General features: G+C 43.0%; 1 protein-coding gene across 1 annotated transcript; it reads left to right on the top strand.

Moving 5' to 3' along the window:
• Positions 1-4149: 4149 nt before the first annotated feature.
• STC1 (stanniocalcin 1) lies at positions 4150-14118 on the top strand. Its single transcript, XM_007192770.3, has 4 exons — positions 4150-4469; positions 6486-6628; positions 7343-7554; positions 13701-14118. The coding sequence occupies exons 1-4, from the start codon at positions 4352-4354 to the stop codon at positions 13969-13971; spliced, it is 744 nt and encodes a 247-aa protein (XP_007192832.1). The 5' UTR covers positions 4150-4351; the 3' UTR covers positions 13972-14118.
• Positions 14119-20319: the final 6201 nt, after the last annotated feature.

A 20319-nucleotide genomic window follows, 5' to 3' on the forward strand; every position in this document is an offset into this window, starting at 1 on the left:
CCTCCCTAAATCAGTGGGAGTGAGGGGAGTTTGCCCTCTTAATATATTTTCTCCCTTTCTTTCTTTGGCAGAGTTTAAAGCAATCAAAGGCAACTTAGAGAGGTAAAGAATTTAAGACTCAAGAATTTGAGACTGTCCACACAGAAAACCTGGTATCTTTACAGAAGGATGAAAATAATTTTTCCCCCTCATCTTTCTCCTCTTCCTCTCCTCCTTTTTCTCGAGGTTAGGAAGGCATGACTCAATAGTCCAACAGTGCAGTCAGGCCTAAAATTCCCATAAAAGAATGATGATGACACTCCAACCTTGGTCACCATGTCACACCAACCTTGATGAGTCTTGCACTCTGTTAACAACAAAAGAAACATTTACCAAGAAACCATGCTCCTGGCTGCTTTCACCAAAAGGCCCAGAGCCATTCACTGCTCAGCTTTAAGCTAGCCAAATCCAACAAAGCCCCAGAGATCTTTGGCTTAATCTTCTCGCTGAACTCATGCCAGCCTTGCATGGGCGCAGCCAGGGCACCATCACCCAGCCTTAGGTGCTGGCAGCTTCTCCCACACACTCCTTTGCACTTTCCCTGCTTGGGGGTAATGGCAAAGGCTTTCCTCCCCTCCCACCTACTGCACAGTTCCTCACCCACCTTAAGCACATCAAGTCCTTTTGTTGGGTAAATTACTACCTTAACAGAACCCCAGAAAGTGCCTGCCTAACCAAGATGCTAGATAGTCTTATCCACTAAAAATCATAACCAATAAATGGGGAAGGGAAAACCCTGATGTACATTATCTCCATTATCATTAAACTAGGAGAAAGATTTTTTCCAATAAATTTCTTAGGTTAATTGATAATTTCCATTTTATTTAAAATATCTCTCATAATTTTCTCCCTTCCTTTCCTATTACTACTGGGGTTGTCCAGAACCTCATCAACACAAACTGATATTACTAACTAGTCTTACAACCGCCATTCTTTTCTTCCTCCAAACCATCAGGAGTACAATCAAAAGACCTTCTCCAAATGCTAATTTCAACACATTTAACAATTCTTACTCAAGAACCCTTGACTCCTTGTTGCTTGCAAGATAGTATTCAAACTCTGAAATCTGATATTCAGACTCCTTAGAAACTAGACATCACCTTCAGTGTTCCCAAGACTCTTCTATCATTGCTATATCAAAGTCCAAGAGGCGCACAGTGATTGTGGACATTTAGAGGTCCTTGAACTCTGGGGAAGAAACTTCATTTCCATTGGGCATTTCTACTCAGGCTTCAGCTTCTGCCTTTGATGTTCTCAAATGTACTGATGCACTAATTAAATGCAAACCAATATGGCTGCCCACTATTGGATTTCTTCAGCTGACAGCTTATCTGTCATTGTGAGACACTTCACACACCCCGCTAGGAACCTCCAGGCACATGATAGTAAGTGAGTGAAATAAGGAGAAACTATAAATCAACATCAGAGAAAACGCAAAACACATCCTGACGCTTGTGGAACAATCTGTTCTGGTGGGAGCACCACAGTGTAGGGGGAAAAATGTGGATGGTGGGAAGTAAGTCATCACCCTACAAAGCCAGTAGGTCAACACAGGGAAAGTCTAACAAGAGAAACAGCACTGCCATTAACAATAAACAATGGTTGGGACTTCCCTGGTGGTGCAATGGTTAAGAATCCGCCTGCCAATGCAGGGGACACGGGTTCAATACCTGGTCTGGGAAGATCCCACATGCCATGGAGCAACTGGGCCCGTGCGCCACAACTACTGAAGCCTGCGCATCTGGAGCCCGTGCTCTGCAACAAGAGAGGCCACCGCAATGAGAAGCCCGCGCACCGCAACGAAGAGTAGCCCCCCGCTCACTGCAACTAGAGAAAGCCCGCGCGCAGCAACGAAGACCCAACGCAGCCAAAGATAAAAATAAATATATAAATAAATTTATTTTTTTAAAAATAAGAAAAATAAACAATGGCTAAGGAGGCAGAGAATGCTGAGGAACAGAAATCCAAATCCTTGGGAATAATAGGCATGCATCTGTCCTCTTTTTCTCCTTCTAGAAGAAAACACTGAATGACTGTGTTGCAGTGCCATAGTGCCATACATCTACCACTCCTGCCTAAAGCAATGAAAACAACCTCTGAGATTTCCAGAACACAAGCACTTAAAAAAATGAAATATCATGGCTTTTTCCTAAATTCTTAAAAGGTACTAACAGCAGCTCACATCTTTCCTGCACTGACCCTTCCATGAAGCCTTCCCCACATCTCTAGCCAATGTTGACCATGCTCTTCTCTTACCATGCAAGGTCCTGACATCCTGAACCTTTAGGAAATATGACTGGGGTTGACTGTCTTCCCAACTTGATTACAAGCTCCTCGATGATAAGAATCATTACTTTTCCTCCTTCTATCTCTCTTCTCCTTTACCTTTCCCGACCCATCCACTAGCTCCCAGCCTAGAAGACACTTGAGAAATACTGTCAGTTAATCTAAATTGAAAAACACTATTATTTAATGGAAATTTGAAAATTCCCTTTCTTTTCTTTGGATATTCCCTCTATCCTTTATTTCCTCTATCCCTTTTTCTAGCAAACTTCATGCTTTCCAAACAACTTTTTTTTTTTTTTTTGGCAATGGAACCTCTAATCACTCAGCAAGCTCACTCCCCACACACATGTAGGGTCGATTCTTGGTTTGTGGTTAATAGAGTTGGTGCTCTTTCTTCAACCTTTGTTTGAAGATTTGAGGATTTACACAGAAGCCACTGGCTCTGTTTCCTTACAAGGTCATCTTGCCCCTGTCTGTATGAATCTCCAATGGCCTTTTCTCATTTACCTCCCCAAAATGTTTATAGGTTGTCTTGCTTAATCCTTTACTTCAACCCAGACCTTAATGACCACTTTTCTACCCTAAGTCCTCTCTGAGATCATTAGCTTCCTTCACAAGTTAGCGACAAGCCTCAGTGTTTCCTACAACCCACTTACAAGAAAATATGAGCTTCTATTCTAGGCATGTTTATGATGCCACTGTAATTTTCTTATTATGTCTAGAGCTTATCAGTCTTTTCTCCTACACATTCTGGTCTCCTACCCCTTCTTCTCTGTCCTGCCCACCACCTTACCCCTCCCCCCCCCAAGAAATGAATTGGTTTACCCAGCAGATTTAGTCTTACTTTGGCCAGCTTATTGTTTCAACGTGATTATGAAGTTGTTGGGCTTGAATACACAGTTTATTAACTTCCAGGCATTCATGATGTCTCCCTGTTGAGCGTAGTGTACATAGGTGTGCATGTGTCTACCTGTAGTAACTAACATTCTTGGAGTTTGTAGTCCTGCTGGTAGCAAAAAAGATGGAGTCGGGGTTAATTTGTGTTACTAGAGAATCATAGTTTTAGAGGCGTAAAGAAGGCTAGACTCCAACTTTGGCATTTGACAGATCGGAAAACAGGTAGAACAAGGTAAAAGGACTTGATCAGGGTCATAGAGCTAATCAAAAGAGGAACTCGGGCCACAGCTCAGAGCTGTCATATTTCAGTCCATGAGGGACCTTCCCCCTCCTATATGTCCCTTCCCAAGGGCTCATACATGTGAAAACTCAGGATGTCCACATACAACCAAAATGCCTCACAGACCTGTAAACATGCTTAAACTGAGAAGATGGGGAGGTATGGTGTATGTAGCTTACAACACAGAGAATGTGCTGTGAAAATGATAGTAAAACTGCTATAATGAGGCTAAATTCGAATCCAAAGAGACCACACTACTCATCCTGACTGTGCTGCCCATTCCTCCCCGTAGCACATTTTTTAAAAAGATGGCTAGATTTCCCAAGGCACCTTGTTGAGATGGTCATATGATTTCCCTTTCGTTAGATCAATACAAAGTCATCCCTTAATTCTGTGAAAATAGCTTTTTCACACATCTCTGCACACACAGTCACACACACGTATAAGACATTGGCAGCAGGTACTTTTAATTTGCTGGAAAATATTTCTAAGAAGTCAAACAGCTCCAGCCCAATGAGCATGCCCTCCGATTGGCTGGCCAGACCAGTTGAGGGACCTGATTGGTCCCTGATCCTGAGGACCGATAAGAACGGCTATAAAATCCCTGGGTGCAGCTCTTGGGCCCCCAGTTTGCAAAAGCCAGAGGTGCAAGAAGCAGCGACTGCAGCAGCAAAAGCGCCAGCAGAAGCAGCATCAGCAGCAACAAAAAAAATCCTCATCAAATCCTCACCTAGGCGCTCAGTGTATCCAGATCCACATCTTCACTCAAGCCGGGAGAGGGAAAGAGGAAAGGGGGGGGGAGGAAAAAAAAAAAAAAACCCCAACAACTTAGCGGAAACTTCTCAGAGAATGCTCCAAAACTCAGCAGTGCTTCTGGTGCTGGTAATCAGTGCTTCTGCAACCCATGAGGCGGAGCAGAATGATTCTGTGAGCCCCAGGAAAGCCCGGGTGGCAGCTCAGAACTCAGGTAAGCGGCAAACCCAGGACCGGTTTCTCCCCCAAAGAGCTGTCCTCATTTGCCTCTCGCTTTTGCAACTGTGTCTGTGACGGCTGATCTTGATAATAAATGTGCTTCATGCCTGATGGCAATAAACTGCCAGTGTAATCCAATAGCCTTAGGAAGTGGAGCTCCTTTGTTTAATAAATTGCATGCAACTAACGAAGAAGCTGGGCGCTCTGCTGAGGGTATTTCATTGCATAAGCCTAGCCTGATTGCCTGAAATCTGGCACGTACCCTCTTGGGGGGGAGGGGGCGGGGGAAAGACTTGAATGTTGGCATGCTTCAAAGCGCTCTCTATACTTCCCAGAAGCTGAAGCTGATCTTAAGGTGAGACGTGACTTGTCTGATGCTGTCCCTCTTTCTTTACCCTGAAGACCCTATAACTTGACTGCCCTGCCCCTCCAGAGAACACACAGAAAGCTCCCTTTGCAGACTGATTTACGGAACGATAGCCCTCCAGTCTGACAAATCCAGGGCAGATTCAGAGAAAACCCTACACATCCCACCCTCGACACTGTTCCTTCTGTCCCTCCCTGCTCTCTCGGGCTCCATTCAGTCCCCACGCAGCCCCGTGGCTAGAGAGCCCCTCGAAAAAGAGTATCTGTGAAACGTAGCAGCTATATCTCCAAGGGGGAGGTCTCACTCTAGCCCTGACTCCTTGAGCAGTTAATTGTGTATCATCTTGGTCTCTAAAGGAAAAGAGTCCTTAGGAAGCCGGCATTGACACCTCTGTCTTTGGACTTAGCTTGTCCAGCTTCCTCCCCTTCCATGACTGCTCTCTCTCCCCCAACTGTCAGCAAAGATGGGCTCGCAGGTGTCCAAATGCTGCAGACGCTGCTGCCCTCGGAAGAGCACAGGTCCCTGCCGAGGGGAGGGCTTTGCTTCACTTCCTTTTGTACTTAGTTGCTATAGAGATGCAGTGATTCACAATTCAAGCTTGCCTAAAACAATAGCAATCCTAATGCATATTAAAACTGCTTAAAGCAAAGTTATCATTTGAACCCGTGGAAATATATAATTAGGGAAATGACTTGTAACATCCCAGAGGCTGCGGGTGGTGGGAGGGGGAGGGGCCGCCTAACCGAACCGTGCTTTTGATCTCGGAGGAGACTCCTATGGTATGAAGGCTGCAGATCATTTCTCGCGGAGCTGCCTGCCAGAACTCCCCTCTTCTGTAGGAGAGAAATTACTTTTATGGAAGATCTTATCCAGAATGTAGAAAGCCTCATGCAAGTTCTCTGCGGTTTTCTTCCCGTCTTGCACGAGTGTTGCCTTGGCCTGGTTATTCTACACCTGTGTTTCTTTTTTTTTTCTTTTTTTTTAAAGGCTTTTAATATGAGAGAGATTATGCATACCTCTAAGCACTGTCCTATAGTGGGGGGTTGGGATGAAACATGAACGGATCAGATTTCTTTCTGTCAATAGGAAGGTAAGTTAAAAGCCCTAAATCAGAAGGGTCTCCTAGTGGACTCCTGGCAAATTCTTCTCTGTCATTTAGACCAAAATTCCATCCTTATGACTCTGGAGTGTATTTTTTGGAAGCCAAATGGATTCCCTGGCCCTTCCTCCTCCTAAACTTGAATGCCCACCACTACCATCTACCTTCCCATGCTTTCAGCCTTTAAGGGATGCCCTTGGATTCTGCAGAGCTGCTTTAAGCACCGGGCATGCCTCATACTCCAACCTTACTTTTCCAGCCACCAAAACTGTGTGTGATGGTGAGACCAAGAGAGTGTATCTCCGAGGGAAAACTCATTCCCTCTCCTCCATGTTCTCTGGTTCTTATAAGCAAAAGGGATCTGCCTGTCCCCTCTCTTCCTCACTCCCACCCTGCTCGGAATGGGTCTATCTACTGGCCCCATCACAGACTTCTAGGATAAGTTCTTCTGACCCCTTTTCCTTGAATTTTGCCGCCACATCAACTTGATCCCTCCAGACTGTCCTCACCGTCTGACCCAGATTGGATGGATTTGTCTCTTTCAGCTGAAGTGGTTCGCTGCCTCAACAGCGCTCTGCAGGTTGGCTGTGGAGCTTTTGCATGCCTGGAAAACTCCACCTGTGACACAGATGGGATGTACGACATCTGTAAATCCTTCTTGTACAGCGCTGCTAAATTTGACACTCAGGTAATAAGACCTTGACCCCTGCTCACAACTGGCTGCTTGTCTTTAACAGTGTATGAGACTATTGTTCTTAGGAGCCAGGCTTGTAGGGAACCAGCTCTGCTTCTCAGCCTCCCCAGTCTAAATTCTCATCTCCAACGTGTGTACACACACACACACACACACACACACACACTTTTGGCCAAGAAATAGGTTCTATATAAGCCACTCTCCACCCACTCTAATGCACAATTGCAACAGGCTGACAGAGGCTGTCTTCTAAGGGAGGGGTGATGAGCGGAAAATCTTTGCCTCTTCAAGTGGAAATAAAAATGTTCTTCTAACAAAGAAGTTCTTCTCACGAAGAGCCAGCATACTAGCTTTTTTTTTTTTTTGGTTTTTTTTTACTAGCTTGTGATTTGAGTTATCAAATCTCAATCCCAAGAATACAAAGCCATATTATGGCTATTTTTAGGCTGAAGGGTAGTTGTTTATGGTTCAGCTCTTTTTCTCGTCTCGTTTCATTTCTATGTAGCTCAATTCTCAAGGTAGTCTAAGGGAATAGGGACTTTTTAAAAAATCTTGGTCGCAGGGTACAGTTCGCTTATTGCAAGGACATGCAGAGAGGGCCATGAGACAGTGCCAAGGTGAGCCCCCTTAAGTTCCACATATCATAGGCCCTGTCCTCTCTCGTCAGCTCAAGCTAAATCGTGTCCTCCTACCCCCCTTCCTCGGCAGGGAAAAGCATTTGTCAAAGAGAGCTTAAAGTGCATCGCCAACGGGGTCACCTCCAAGGTCTTCCTGGCCATTCGGAGGTGCTCCACTTTCCAGAGGATGATTGCCGAGGTGCAGGAAGAGTGCTACAGCAAGCTGAACGTGTGTAGTGTCGCCAAGCGGAACCCTGAAGCCATCACGGAAGTCGTCCAGCTCCCTAATCACTACTCCAACAGGTACAAAATGAGTCCACTCATTCGGCAGTTCAGGGGGAGGGGGAGTGGCTGGTCGGCAGAGCCAGACACAGAAGGAGTTAAATTGCCACAGTGATGCTCTTATTTTAGCTTGCAGTCTTCCCAGCTTTTGCAGGAAAAAAATATGTTTGTGATTGGTTGTGACAGCTTAAGCAGCCTGGATTGTTTTTTTTTTTTTCCACTGTTATAGGAAAAGTCTCTCCATGCAGCTAATAGAAAACTTCATCTGCAGCATCCCTGGGTGCATTGTCCATTTCCTTCCATAAGCCTGAAGGGAACTGTGAAGTTTATGGAAACAAAATTCTGAGACATCAAATTGGGCTGAAATCATGACTATGCACAGTACAATTGGCCATTATGAAAACCTTAGTCAAATGTCATAATGCAGAGTTTTAGAACTGCATATATTTGAGTCCATCCTAAGCCCAATCAGATATTTCACTGGGTAGCCCAGAGTGAACCATCTGACTTCGGTGGGACTCAAATTTCCTTTGGGAAAAGTGAAGTGGCTAGACTAGATAATTCCTATGGTCCCTTCCAGGTCTGTTATCCCATTTGTCTAGTCCAAGATTTCCTGGAATGATGTTCTGGTGACTACCCAGATCACATTCTCATCTTAGTATTCTAAACTGATCCCAAGCCACTGAGCTAGTAATATCTGAGCATCGTGCCTTTCTGTGCCCTTGACTCACTGTCTTTACCAGCCAGGAGTGAACATCTAAGACATGAGATGGCAGACATGCTCATTCCATGGCGTAGAAAGTTTTCTGGCAAGACCTGGGCTTCCCCATATGTGATCAAGTTCAGAAAGGTGCTGATGGGTCTAGCATGGAGGCATGGCAGGGGCAGTGCAGAATGGTCAAGTTCAGCCTACTGTGATGCCACTGACTTGATTCCTAGTCCTGAAGTGCTGTGATTCTTTGACTCTCCAGCCAAATCTGCACATATTCACAAAGATCAGACCTTACGTGTTATTCTGACCACAGGAGCGCTAACGCAGACTTACCTGATTAATTTCCTAGCCAGATGCTGCCACCCTTCTTCCGGTACTGGCAATAACCTAGTCCTACTGGGGCTTACCAGTGGGTTAGTCATGTACATACATGCAAATGGAAAACGAGAAAAGTGGCTCCTCCTCGGGGAAAGGTTAAGGTCTCTGACGTTAAACTTTGTAAATTTCTGATTCACTCTTAACTCCAGATCATTGTTCTTCAGAACCTCATGTCAGTTTATAAAAATCGTTTGTTCAGTCCTTGGAAGTGACTCTGTCATGGTCCTAACTGATTTTCTGAGAACAGGAAAATCAAATTCAGCATTTATCTCAAGTGCCCTGTCTCTTTAGTATGTGTTTGTGTGGTAGCTGGGGGGCAGGAATATGTTAGCACAGTCATTATTACAAGTTTTGATCTTTAATGGTCCAGTGACGATTCATGATCTATAATATGGCATGTGGCCAGTTTTGAGACAATATTAATACCTCGAATTCAACTGAGGTAACATCTTCCATTGTGAAGAGGAGGTCTTACAGAAAGGAGAATACAGATTCTGGACTGGTGATCCTAACAATCTAAGAAGAGACTAGTAATCGGAGTTTTTAACCAGGCCATTGTTCTTTTCAATAGGTGCCTTGTTTTCACCACCTTTAGAAAATGGTCACAGGAGTTTAGTTATCTCCCCTTATCATCTTAGAAGAATCATCCTTATTAAGGAAGGTCATCTCTTGAAGACTAGAATCCTCCATGCAGCTCTCACCTTTCTCCAGTTATTTCACTTGAACTGGCTAATATTATTCCTACTCAGAGCTAGAGATTTCCGGTTCCATGCTGGGCTCGATTTGCTCTATTTAATCTCCTCACTCTTCTGAAACATCCTGCTTTCCCAGCCTCTGTCCCACCATAGATACACACTACGTCGTGCCAGTTGGCAAAGAATTGTGAAAGGAAGTAGTTACAGGTTCATTCCACCTTCCTGTGACTTATCTAGCATGAGATTTGGGCCTGGGAGAATCCAAAAGCCTGTGACTGGACCAGGAGCCAGAACAGGGAGGTTTTCCATGACAGAAATGCACTTAGAACACAAAGGATAGCTGGAGTGTCCCCCTGGCTGAATTTGCAAACTCTACTTTCAACCAGGAGGGAAGCAGGCATAATTGATCGGGCAGGCTGGACAGCATGAGGCCTGAGAAGAAATTATACCAATCCAGATCCAGATGGGAAAACTGACAAAGCTTCCAACTCTCTAGGGCATGGATAAGGAACAGGAAACAGAAGAATAATATTGATCAAGGGAAACAAAGGACTATTTATAAACCTTCACACAGAACGTTCCTAGGCAGTATGTGTGTATTTGGGTAAGCATGGCTGAAACAGTAGCTATGGAGAATATCTGATCTTATTCTTTACCAAGGAAAAAAGTCAGTGATGGAATTTTCAAAGGGGGAGGAAAGAAACATGCTTTAAAGGGTCCTTCCAGGCTGGGTGATCTGAACACTTAGTTCATTAAGTCTTGGGAGTACATCTCACCACCACTCCCCATAAAGATGAAAAAAGGAATCCTCTTAAATAGTTGTAACTCTTCCTGCCAAGGATGGGCCTTAAGCAGAGCTGCACTATTTTTTTGTTAAATTCAGAAGGAGCATAGATACTGAACCCCAGAAACATAAAATGTCATAGCTGGAAATGACCATAAGGGTTATCTAGACTAACTGCCTCATTTTACTGATTAAAGATCAGAGACCCAGAGAGAGGGGTGACCTGCTGAAGGTCACACAGCTAGTGAATGACAGAGTTGAGCCTAGAATTCACACAGCCCTGCGCCAGGCTATTTGATTTCCACTTCAAAAATGGCAGCCAGTAAAACCTGCAGATAATATCCACAATCCAAAAGTGGAATTCCAAGTAGAATGGAATAAATGTACCTCCAGGTGATCAACAATTAAATCTGGGTACATCTCTCACCAATAGCTATAGTAACATCAAGTCTTGGTCCAAGATGGTGATCAAGAAATACATGACAATTGCTAAGTCAACTTTCACTGAAGACACAATCTCTTCAGTAACCTCACTGAGTGGCTTAGAGATAGGAAAGGTCTGTCTCATCAGCCCACACAACCCCAGAGGTCAATGCCATATTCCAGCCCTTAATGGAGAGGCGTGGGATTAATCTATTGCTTGCTCAGGCAAACGGTGTCATCATCAAGGCAGCCTGATAGGTTTCCCACACTTGGAGGACCCTCTACTGGAGCCATGGTTGTTATCTATTCCAAGGAGCTCTCTTAGCCTGCCCTTGCTGAGGTAACCAGCTCCATGGGAGAAGCTAAGGGTAGATTTGGGGGGAGTCACTAAGAACAGTCAGGCTGGCAAGGGTCATCCTCAAGAAGCACCAAGAACAGGTGGCCTATTGGGGCCAGCAGAGAAAGTAACAGTAAAGGTAGGCTCTCTCAGAGATGGAGAAGAGGTGTTTTGACAAAGTGGGGGCCAGAGGAACACGTCTGACCTTAAAGAGGTGAGGCTAGTTACAGAAGCTTAGTTTCCTTACTGGTGTTAGACTTCTTCACCCAGACTAGAGTTTTCAATGTTGATGTAAGGAAAGATCATCCTCTCCAGCCCATTTGGAAGATCATTTGGTGTGAACAGTTCTTTCTTTCTAGAAGTGGAAGGGTTAACTTCTAAGTTATAAAGTCCTTATTGTGGGGCAGGAAGATGAGGGGTCAGAAACCTTATTCTCTAGGATCTAATCACCTTTTGAAATAGACAAAGAGATCCAGGGGACCCACATCCTAGCAGAGCCCAAGAGATGCCTGGGGATCTGTGTGGGTGTGTAGATGTCTGAAGCTGATGATACAAAGTAGTTTATTCTCAGTTTTTCCAAAACCACTTTTCTCCCCATTTCCCCATCCAAGTGAGATCTGTTTTGACTCATGTGCTTTATAATTCCAAAGGGTTGGAAAATGTGTCTCTGTGCCAGGGAATCCCAGTTTTAACAACAGCTGGATATAATCCTCCCTCATGGGAGGGGTAAAGCCAGGACTATATCAGAGACCCAGACACATTTCTCCCTCCGTGCCCAGCTTGGTTCTGCTGCCTCACAGAAGGGTGATGGCTTTGCTTCAGTGCCCACATTCCACTCTATTTACTGTACATCCTTGAAAGGACCTCTCTGGGGGGTTAAGTTATTCTGGAAAGATGTTTGATCCTGTGCTCTGTGAGGTGAGTTAAAAATAAACAGGTTTCTTTTCACGGAAGATCTTGTGGTCCAGCAGTCCTCGGGCTCCTCTGAGGAAAGGGTCTCTCCACATAAATGCTGCAGACCACCGTCATTAGGACAGTCTCTAATTAGTGAACACAGAGCTAATGGGTTCTGACAACCGCCACCTCGAAATCGAGCAAATGCATCCCAATTCAAATTGGAAAATACCCGAAGTGTCTTCCCAAAGAATAGGACGAGTAATTTATATGCCTTAACTATTAGACAGTTTACTGATAAAAGGTCAATGACACGGTTTAAGTGTGTTCTCTATGTCATAAAAGACTCCATCTTTTTTTGGTAGTTCCCACGCTGTCTAACCCATATGTACTGATGTTTCAAAAACCTGCATCAAAGGGAGTATTACCTAGGACTATTTGCTGTACAACATTTACACAATTGTTTTCACATCTTCTGCACTGTCATCTTATGTGTGGAAACATGCCCTGTGACTATTTAAAATGATTAAACCATAGTCTTCAGGAAAAAATATATATTAGACAGTTTTATCCTTTCTGAGCCGTAACAGTTAGCTGCAGCATTTTGGAGGCTTAAAGAACTTGCACCAAAGACAAAGGAAATTTATACCAAACACAAATTCTTTTGTAAAACTTACCATAAGACCTACAGATAATTTTTTCTTTTGGGAATCATGACATTGGAAAGAACTCTATTTTGAAAGCTCCATTCCCTCAGTGGCCACAAAATAAATCAACAGAATGACAGTGAGCTGGCACTATAGCCCTAGGACATGGGCACATGAGGGATACAAAGAATAAGGACACATATCCTGCCTTCAATAAGTTTACAGCCTAGTCAGGAAAACAAAACCATCAGTAAACCATCAAATGCTGACCTGTGCGATGGTAACCCAATATCTATAAAACATCCCAAAAAAAGGAGAGGCCAGCAAAATCTAGAGCAGTGGGAGAAGGCTTTTGAAACTATTGAAGCACAAACCACTAATGATCACCAATCTTTCTATTTAAATATCCTTGTTGCCTGGCATTTGGCCCTCTGACTGCAATATACCTTTGCAAGAAGACTGAAAATGAGGTGAGACAATAGCCTTCAGAGAGGCTAGCCAAGTGTATGATAGGGAAATTAGATTGAGTAGAAAAATGCATGAGATACTGAAGACAGGGATCTCCTTTAAAAATAGAAATCTAGGGACTTCCCTGGCAGTCCAGTGGTTAGGGCTCCACACTTCCACTGCAGGGGGCACGGGTTTGATCCCTGGTCAGGGAACTAAAATCCCGCATGCCACTCGGCACGGCCAAAAAAAAAAAAAAAGATAGAAATTAATCAGAATATGCACACACACACACACCACCAAGAAAAAGAAAAATCGCAAAGAGGCACCAAAATAACTGCAAATGATTGCATCCATGTGCAGTGACTATTAAAACATAAGTGTGAGTGTTGGGTCACCTCATACATTTGACTAAGTCCTGCTTCGACCACTAGCCCATTGTATGACCTCAGACAAGTCACTTCAGCTCTCCCACCTTAGTTTCTTCTCTATACAGTGAAATGATGAAAGAGTCATTAAATCGTCTCTGCGATCCCATCTAGCTCCGTGATTCTCTCTTTCTAAAAATTTTAGACATTGCCATGAGCCTACTATTCAGAGTAAGATCTCAGCCTCCTGAGCTTTAAACATGAACACAGAGCTGTCTTGCGCTGGGTGGTAAATCCAGGCAGCGCAAGCACTCACACTAAGAAGACACTGCCTAAAGGTTAGAAGCAAAAGCCACCTTCAGCTGAGGCAACTATTCGTGGGTGCTTGATCTGGCCATTCAGGACGGGTGTTGACTGGAGCCCAGATGAAAGCCTGGGTCTTGCCTTGCTCTCACTGAATGACCCTCTCTTTCCCAATGCAGATACTATAACAGACTTGTCCGAAGCCTACTGGAATGTGATGAAGACACAGTCAGCACAATCAGAGACAGCCTGATGGAGAAAATCGGACCCAACATGGCCAGCCTCTTTCACATCCTGCAGACAGACCACTGTGCCCACACACACCAGCGAGCTGACTTCAACAGGAGGCGTGCCAACGAGCCACAGAAGCTGAAAGTCCTCCTCAGGAACCTCCGAGGTGAGGTGGCCTCTCCCTCCCTCATCAAACGCACCTCCCACGAGAGTGCATAGCCGGGGAGAGGTATTCACAACCTCACCAAACTACGATCATTTTAAGGGTGTTCGCTCACCAACTTCGAGTGTACTGTGCCTGGTTTGATTTTTTTAAGTAGTTCCTATTTTCTATCCCCCCCTTAAAAAAAAAATTGCATGAAACTAGGCTTCTGTAATCAATCTCTCAACATTCTTCGATGGCGGCATTCTCACCAACAGAACACGTGTGATCTTTCTGCCTCTCCTCAGGAGAAAGTGGCCTCTTTTCCCACTTTCCTCTACCAGGTCTTTTCCCAGCTCCCCTCCAATGACTCTCAAACACAAAACATTCATGTAATTCCCCAGACTTTGTAATTTGAAGATGTGGAACCCTTTAGAATGGTTGCCCCAGTAGAGTTAGCTGGTAAGAAGCAACTTAATTTAAATGCATGTCTTAAAACGCTCATAAAGATGCTCAGTGGAATTCGTGTTATGAATCTGTGCTGGCCATGGACGAATATGAATGTCATATTTGAATTCTTGATCTCTCATGAGCTAGTGTCTTACGGTCTTGATCCTCAATGTCTAATTTCCTTCCCAACACATTTACCAAATTGCTCGAGCCTGGCTCTTCAACCAGACTTGGAGCCTGCATCTTCTTGCATCTAATGAAAAACAAAAAGCTAACATCTCTATGTACTGTAACTGCTCAGAGCTTTAAAAGTATCTTTAACAATTGTCTTAAATCCAGAGAATCTTAAGGTCTAACTGTGGAATATAAATAGGTGAAAACTAATGTACTGTACATAAATTCCAGAGGACTCTGCTTAAACAAAGCAGTATATAATAACTTTATTGCATATAGATTTAGTTTTGTAACTTAGCTTTATTTTTCTTTTCCTGGGAATGGAATAACTATCTCACTTCCAGATATCCACATAAATGCTCCTTGTGGCCTTTTTTATAACTAAGGGGGTAGAAGTAGTTTTATTCAACATCAAAACTTAAGATGGGCCTGTATGAGATAGGAAAAACCAACAGGTTTATCTGAAGGACCCCAGGCAAGATGTTAATCTCCCAGCCCACCTCAACCCAGAGGCTACTCTTGACTTAGACCTATCCTGAAACAGCTCTGTCACATCCACCTGAGAATTACAGGAACCAAAAAGAGCATCCCTTTGGGCTTGGACCACTTAGAGTGTGATAAGGCCTGCTATACCTTGGGAAGTGGCAGTTCTTGACTTTCTGCCTTTCATCAGTGCCTGGTACTCTGGCAGCCTGATGATGGGGTAGGAGGCTTTCCATTAACTCAATCAGGAATGAGTCAATCAGCCTTTGGGTCTTTAGTTTGGGGGACTTGGGGCTGAGGGGGTATAAATAACCCTGGGCTGTCCAGCCTTAATAGACTCCTCTTACATTTTTGTCCTGTAGCACGCTGCCTGCCAAAGTAGTCCTGGCAGCTGGGCCATCTCTGTAGGATTGCAAAAAAGAAAAAAGAAAAAAAAAAAAAAAATGAAAGAAAGAGGAAAAAAAGAGCTGGCGGTTTGATCATTTCTGCCGTGATGTTTACAAGATGGCGACCACCAAAGCCAAATGATTAACCTAGCTATGAACAACAGTAGTTTCTCAGGGTCACTGTCCTTGAACCCAACAGTCCCTTAGGAGCGTCACTGCCCACCAAAGGTCAATGTTGAGAGAGGAAGAGGGAGGAGGGGTAGGACTGTAAGGGCCACTCCAAACTCGCTTAGGTAGAAACCATTGGTGCTTGACTCTCACTAGGATAAACTCCAGATTTGCCCAAATCGAGTGTTAGGGATGCTGGTGGGAGGAGGGGGGGCACACCCCCAGAAAAACGAAAAAGCAATACAACTTTACCACAAAGCCTTTAAAACCAGTAACGTGCTGCTCAAGGACCAAGAGCGAATGCAACAGACCCAGCAGCAGCACAAGCGTGGCTGCCTTTGTCCCCACACAGCCTCTCAGCGTGCTGACATCAGATCGTTAAGAGCATTTTTATACTCAGAACTGTCCCATCCCCAGGTCCCCAGACATATGGACACTGCCTTAGCCTCTTGGAAATCAGGTAGATCATACTCTAAGTTGACTATCCCTCTCCCTCCCTCACCCATTCCTCCCCTGCAGGCAAGGCTGGCTTCTCCAAACCAGAAAAGCTATTACAGTTTTGTGTGTTGTGTCCATTTCTCAAACCCACTAAGCCAGGACCCCAATGCGATGAGTAGTTCATGAGTATTCCTAACAAAATTCTCTCTTACTTCCGTCCAGTGGATTCTCTTTGATTTGCTGTGACCTCTTCAAACCGTGGTACCCCCCTCCTTTTCTCCCCACAATAATATTTATATATGTATCTATAATACATATATCTACACATATGGAAAGAAGCAGTTCTCACAATGTTGCTAGTTTTTTGCATCTCTTCTTCCCATCCTGCTCCCTCCAACTCCCCCTTAAACTTCCAAAGCTTTGTCTTGTGTTTGCTGCACAGAGTGATTCCGGGGCTGACCTAGACCAGTTTGCATGATTCTTCTCTTGTGATTTGGTTGCACTTTAGACATTTTTGTGCCATTATATTTGCATTATGTATTTATAATTTAAATGATATTTAGGTTTTTGGCTGAGTACTGGAATAAACAGTGAGCATATCTGGTATATGTCATTATTTATTGTTAAATTACATTTTTAAGCTCCATGTGCATATAAAGGTTATGAAACATATCATGGTAATGACAGATGCAAGTTATTTTATTTGCTTATTTTTATAATTAAAGATGCCATAGCATAATATGAAGCCTTTGGTGAATTCCTTCTAAGATAAAAAATAATAATAAAGTGTTACGTTTTATTGGGTTTTTTTTTTCCCCAATGTCTTTCATTGTTATTCTTTAAAAAAACTTCTTGAGTGAGACTTTCTGAACATGAAGTTAATGGCTGATTAGTTTCCTTAAAGTCGCTAATGAAGTGCCAATATGTAAATGAATATAGTTTAAATGAACATTTTCTGAATGTCCTCAAAACCATTACCCTCACAGTGAAACTGCAACCCAAACTCCTTACAATGCTAGAAGAAGCTTTATGGTCTGGCTCTGCTCAGCTCTCCAGCCTCAAGACTCACCCTTCTGTTCAGTGAACTCTAGGCTCCATCCATGAAGGAGCTCTGGGAAGGACTGTTCACTCTCTCCCTTCCACACCTTTAATTATGCTGTTCTCACTTTCTAGAAGATGTTGCCCTCCACCCTTTGCCGAGAGGGGAAGCACCTTTGCTTGTTCACCAATGCGTTCCCAGCACTGGAAAGAAAACCCAATTCGCAAGATACACTCAATACTTTAATGAATGATTTAGAAAGAGAAGAGGGGAAAAGACAATTGAATCAATGTGGGAAGGGAGGCAGATAGCTCTGTGGTGATAAAGATCCAACTCCAGGGTCAGACTTCTGAAATTTGAATTCTGTCTCTGCCATTTATTAACTGCATGATGTCAGACAAGTTACTTAATCTCAAAATATATCAGTTTCTTCCTCTGTAAAATGAGGATAGTGATAACTGTCCATGGGGCTGTTAGAAGAAGATAAAATAAGTTAAGTGCTAACAACATGTTCGACACACCATAATGTAATAAGTGTCAGCTATTATTATTATCATCACAGGTAGAGGGGACGTGAACAAAAGGAGGAGGTGGCCCATCTTGGAAAATGGCGAAAAGATTTCCAGCAGAATGACATTTACCTGGGTCTTGAAGGAAGGTTACAAGTTCAGTCACAGAAAATTGGGGACTTGTGCAGTGTAGATGTTTCAAAGAGAGGTCTTATATAGTTTATTTTTTTAATTAGTGGATTTTCTCCATATTTTAAATTCAAATGGGATGTTTCTCAATATCATTCATTTCTAGCTCCAAATTGCATTTTCCCAAGTTCAGATATACAGAAGACAGCTAACAAATGCTATAAGAATTGTCTCCCCAAAACCAAAAATGTATTGCATTTGCTTTGTTCTGACCTGGCCAAGGAAAAAGAGTACATTTATTTCATTATGATCCTTTATCCTTAATCGTCTTCAATCAATATCTATTTATGCAGAGAGGCTGGGTACATACTATACTATAGTGTAGTGATTAAGAACTTAGACCTAGGATTTCTGGGAACTGAGTCCAAACTCTAGTTTGTGGCCTTGGACCAGGTATCTAACACCTTCACACTTTTTTTTTTTCCATCTATGAAAATATCCTTATGAGAACCCTTCTATACTGTTGGTGGGAATGTAAATTGGTACAGCCACTATGGAAAACAGTATGGAGGTTCCTCAAAAAACTAAAAATAGAGTTGCCATATCATCCAGCAATTCCACTCCTGGGCATATATCTTGACAAAACTATAATTCAAAAAGATACATGAACCCTTATGTTCATAGCAGCACTATTTACAATAGCCAAGTCACGGAAACAACCTAAATGTCCATCGACAGATGAATGGATAAAGAAGATGTACATATATACAATGGAATACTACTCAGCCATAAAAAAGAATGAAATAATGCCATTTGCAGCAACATGGATGGACCTAGAGATTGTCATACTAAGTGAAGTAAGTCAGAAAGGGAAATACAAATACCATATGATATCGCTTATATATGGAATCTAAAATATGAAATAAATGAACTTATCTATGAAACAGAAACATACAGACATAGAGAATAGACTTGTGGTTGCCAAGGGGAATGGGGGGTGGGGGAGGGATGGAGTGGGAGTTTGAGATTAACAGATGCAAAAACTATTATATATAGAATGGATAAACAACAAAGTCCTACTGTATAGCACAGGAAACTATATTCAATATCCTGTGATAAACCATAATGGAAAAGAATAGGAAAAAGAATGCATACATGGGTATAACTGAATCACTGTGGTATACAGCAGAAATTAACACAACATTGTCATTCAACTATACTTCGATAAAATTTAAAAAAATATGTCCCTATGAAATCATGATAAATAATAGGTGCTACCACCTAGAGTGGTCATGAGCATTCAGCAAGTTATATATAAAGCACTTAAAATGGTGTCTAGCACATAGTGAGTATACCCCAAATAGTATCTATTAAGCACTCAGCAAATGTAACTATTACCATTCACACGAATATTATCACCATCATTTATGTTCTCCCACCCCTGACATGAGTCTTGAGGTACCATTTTGGATGAAGTTTCTTGCTCTTTTTCCCTTTGTACATCACTAAAAATTGCTGTTGAATCAAGAGTTTATGAATATGAATGATAAAATATTGCAACCTACCTAAAACAGCAAATTGCAATATATGAATACCTGCATCCCATCACCAAGCTTAAGAAATAAAATAGCACAGATATAAGAGTCTCTTGTGCATGCCTCCCTGAACCCACTCGTACATTAACAACCTGTGACAAAAATGTTTCAAAAGCCATGGCTTAAAAGAATTTTCAAAATTTCTCAAATTATTGAAATATACATTTAAAAATTTCTCTTAGCGTTTCAAAAATGGGGATAAAAAGATCATGGAGTGGTTTGTGAATCTGTGGTATAAGAGAAGGAAAAAGTTCAGCTCATCCCTCCCATGGGTCCTACATGAATGCCATAAGCGCTATCTATCAATGTAGCTTCCGATTTACTGTGCACACACATCACCTGGGAATCTCGTTAAAATGATTCAGTACCTCTGGGTGAGGCCCAAGAGTCTGCATTTCTCACATGCTCCCAGGTGATGCTGATATTGAAGCTGATACTCCACGGAGGATAATTCGAGTAGCAAGGTCCCAGTTGTTCTGACATAACTGAATCCTAGAGACCTCCACAGAGCCATGACAAGGATCTTACTAAACAGCAAGTACGATCATTTCACTTCCTTGCTTTAGTAGCTCCCCACTGCCTAAAGCACAAAAATCAGGCATCTTGACTTCAAATTTAAGCCTCTCAAAATCTGGGCCCTTCTCTCCAGTATGCATCCTAGATTTTGTTAATGCTGATTTCTCATTCTTCCCCCAAAGACACCATGACCTTTTCTGCCTCATTATTTTGACATATGAACTTCACACCTATCATTCCTGCTAATGAATATTCTTCTCCCCAAACTCGTTTTCATTCTCCAAAGCCTGTATCACCCGGGAAGCCTTCCCAGAATACCCAAGTTTGTAGCGAATTGCACTGAAGGCTGTTTGCAAGGAGAGAGGATTTCGTCATCTTTGTATTCCCGGTACTTAACACAAAGCTGGCATGCGCTAAGCATTTGTGAGTGGAGAAAGGAGGGAAGGAAGGAAGGAAGGAAGTCTTTTGACCACCATCAACTAATCCATGACTCTTCCTCCACTAGGATGCTGGGGCCTTTGCAGCAATAGCAGAGTAT

Source organism: Balaenoptera acutorostrata, chromosome 6 (genome assembly GCF_949987535.1).
Source record: "Balaenoptera acutorostrata chromosome 6, mBalAcu1.1, whole genome shotgun sequence".
In the NCBI taxonomy this organism is placed as follows: domain Eukaryota; kingdom Metazoa; phylum Chordata; class Mammalia; order Artiodactyla; family Balaenopteridae; genus Balaenoptera; species Balaenoptera acutorostrata.

Excerpts from the sequence above, each read along its gene's own strand:
- STC1 (XM_007192770.3), top strand. The coding sequence starts at position 4,352 with ATGCTCCAAAACTCAGCAGTGCTTCTGGTGCTGGTAATCAGTGCTTCT. Across the intron at positions 4,470-6,485 it reads GGTGGCAGCTCAGAACTCAG|CTGAAGTGGTTCGCTGCCTC; the intron begins GTAAGCGGCAAA and ends TGTCTCTTTCAG. Across the intron at positions 7,555-13,700 it reads CCTAATCACTACTCCAACAG|ATACTATAACAGACTTGTCC; the intron begins GTACAAAATGAG and ends TTCCCAATGCAG.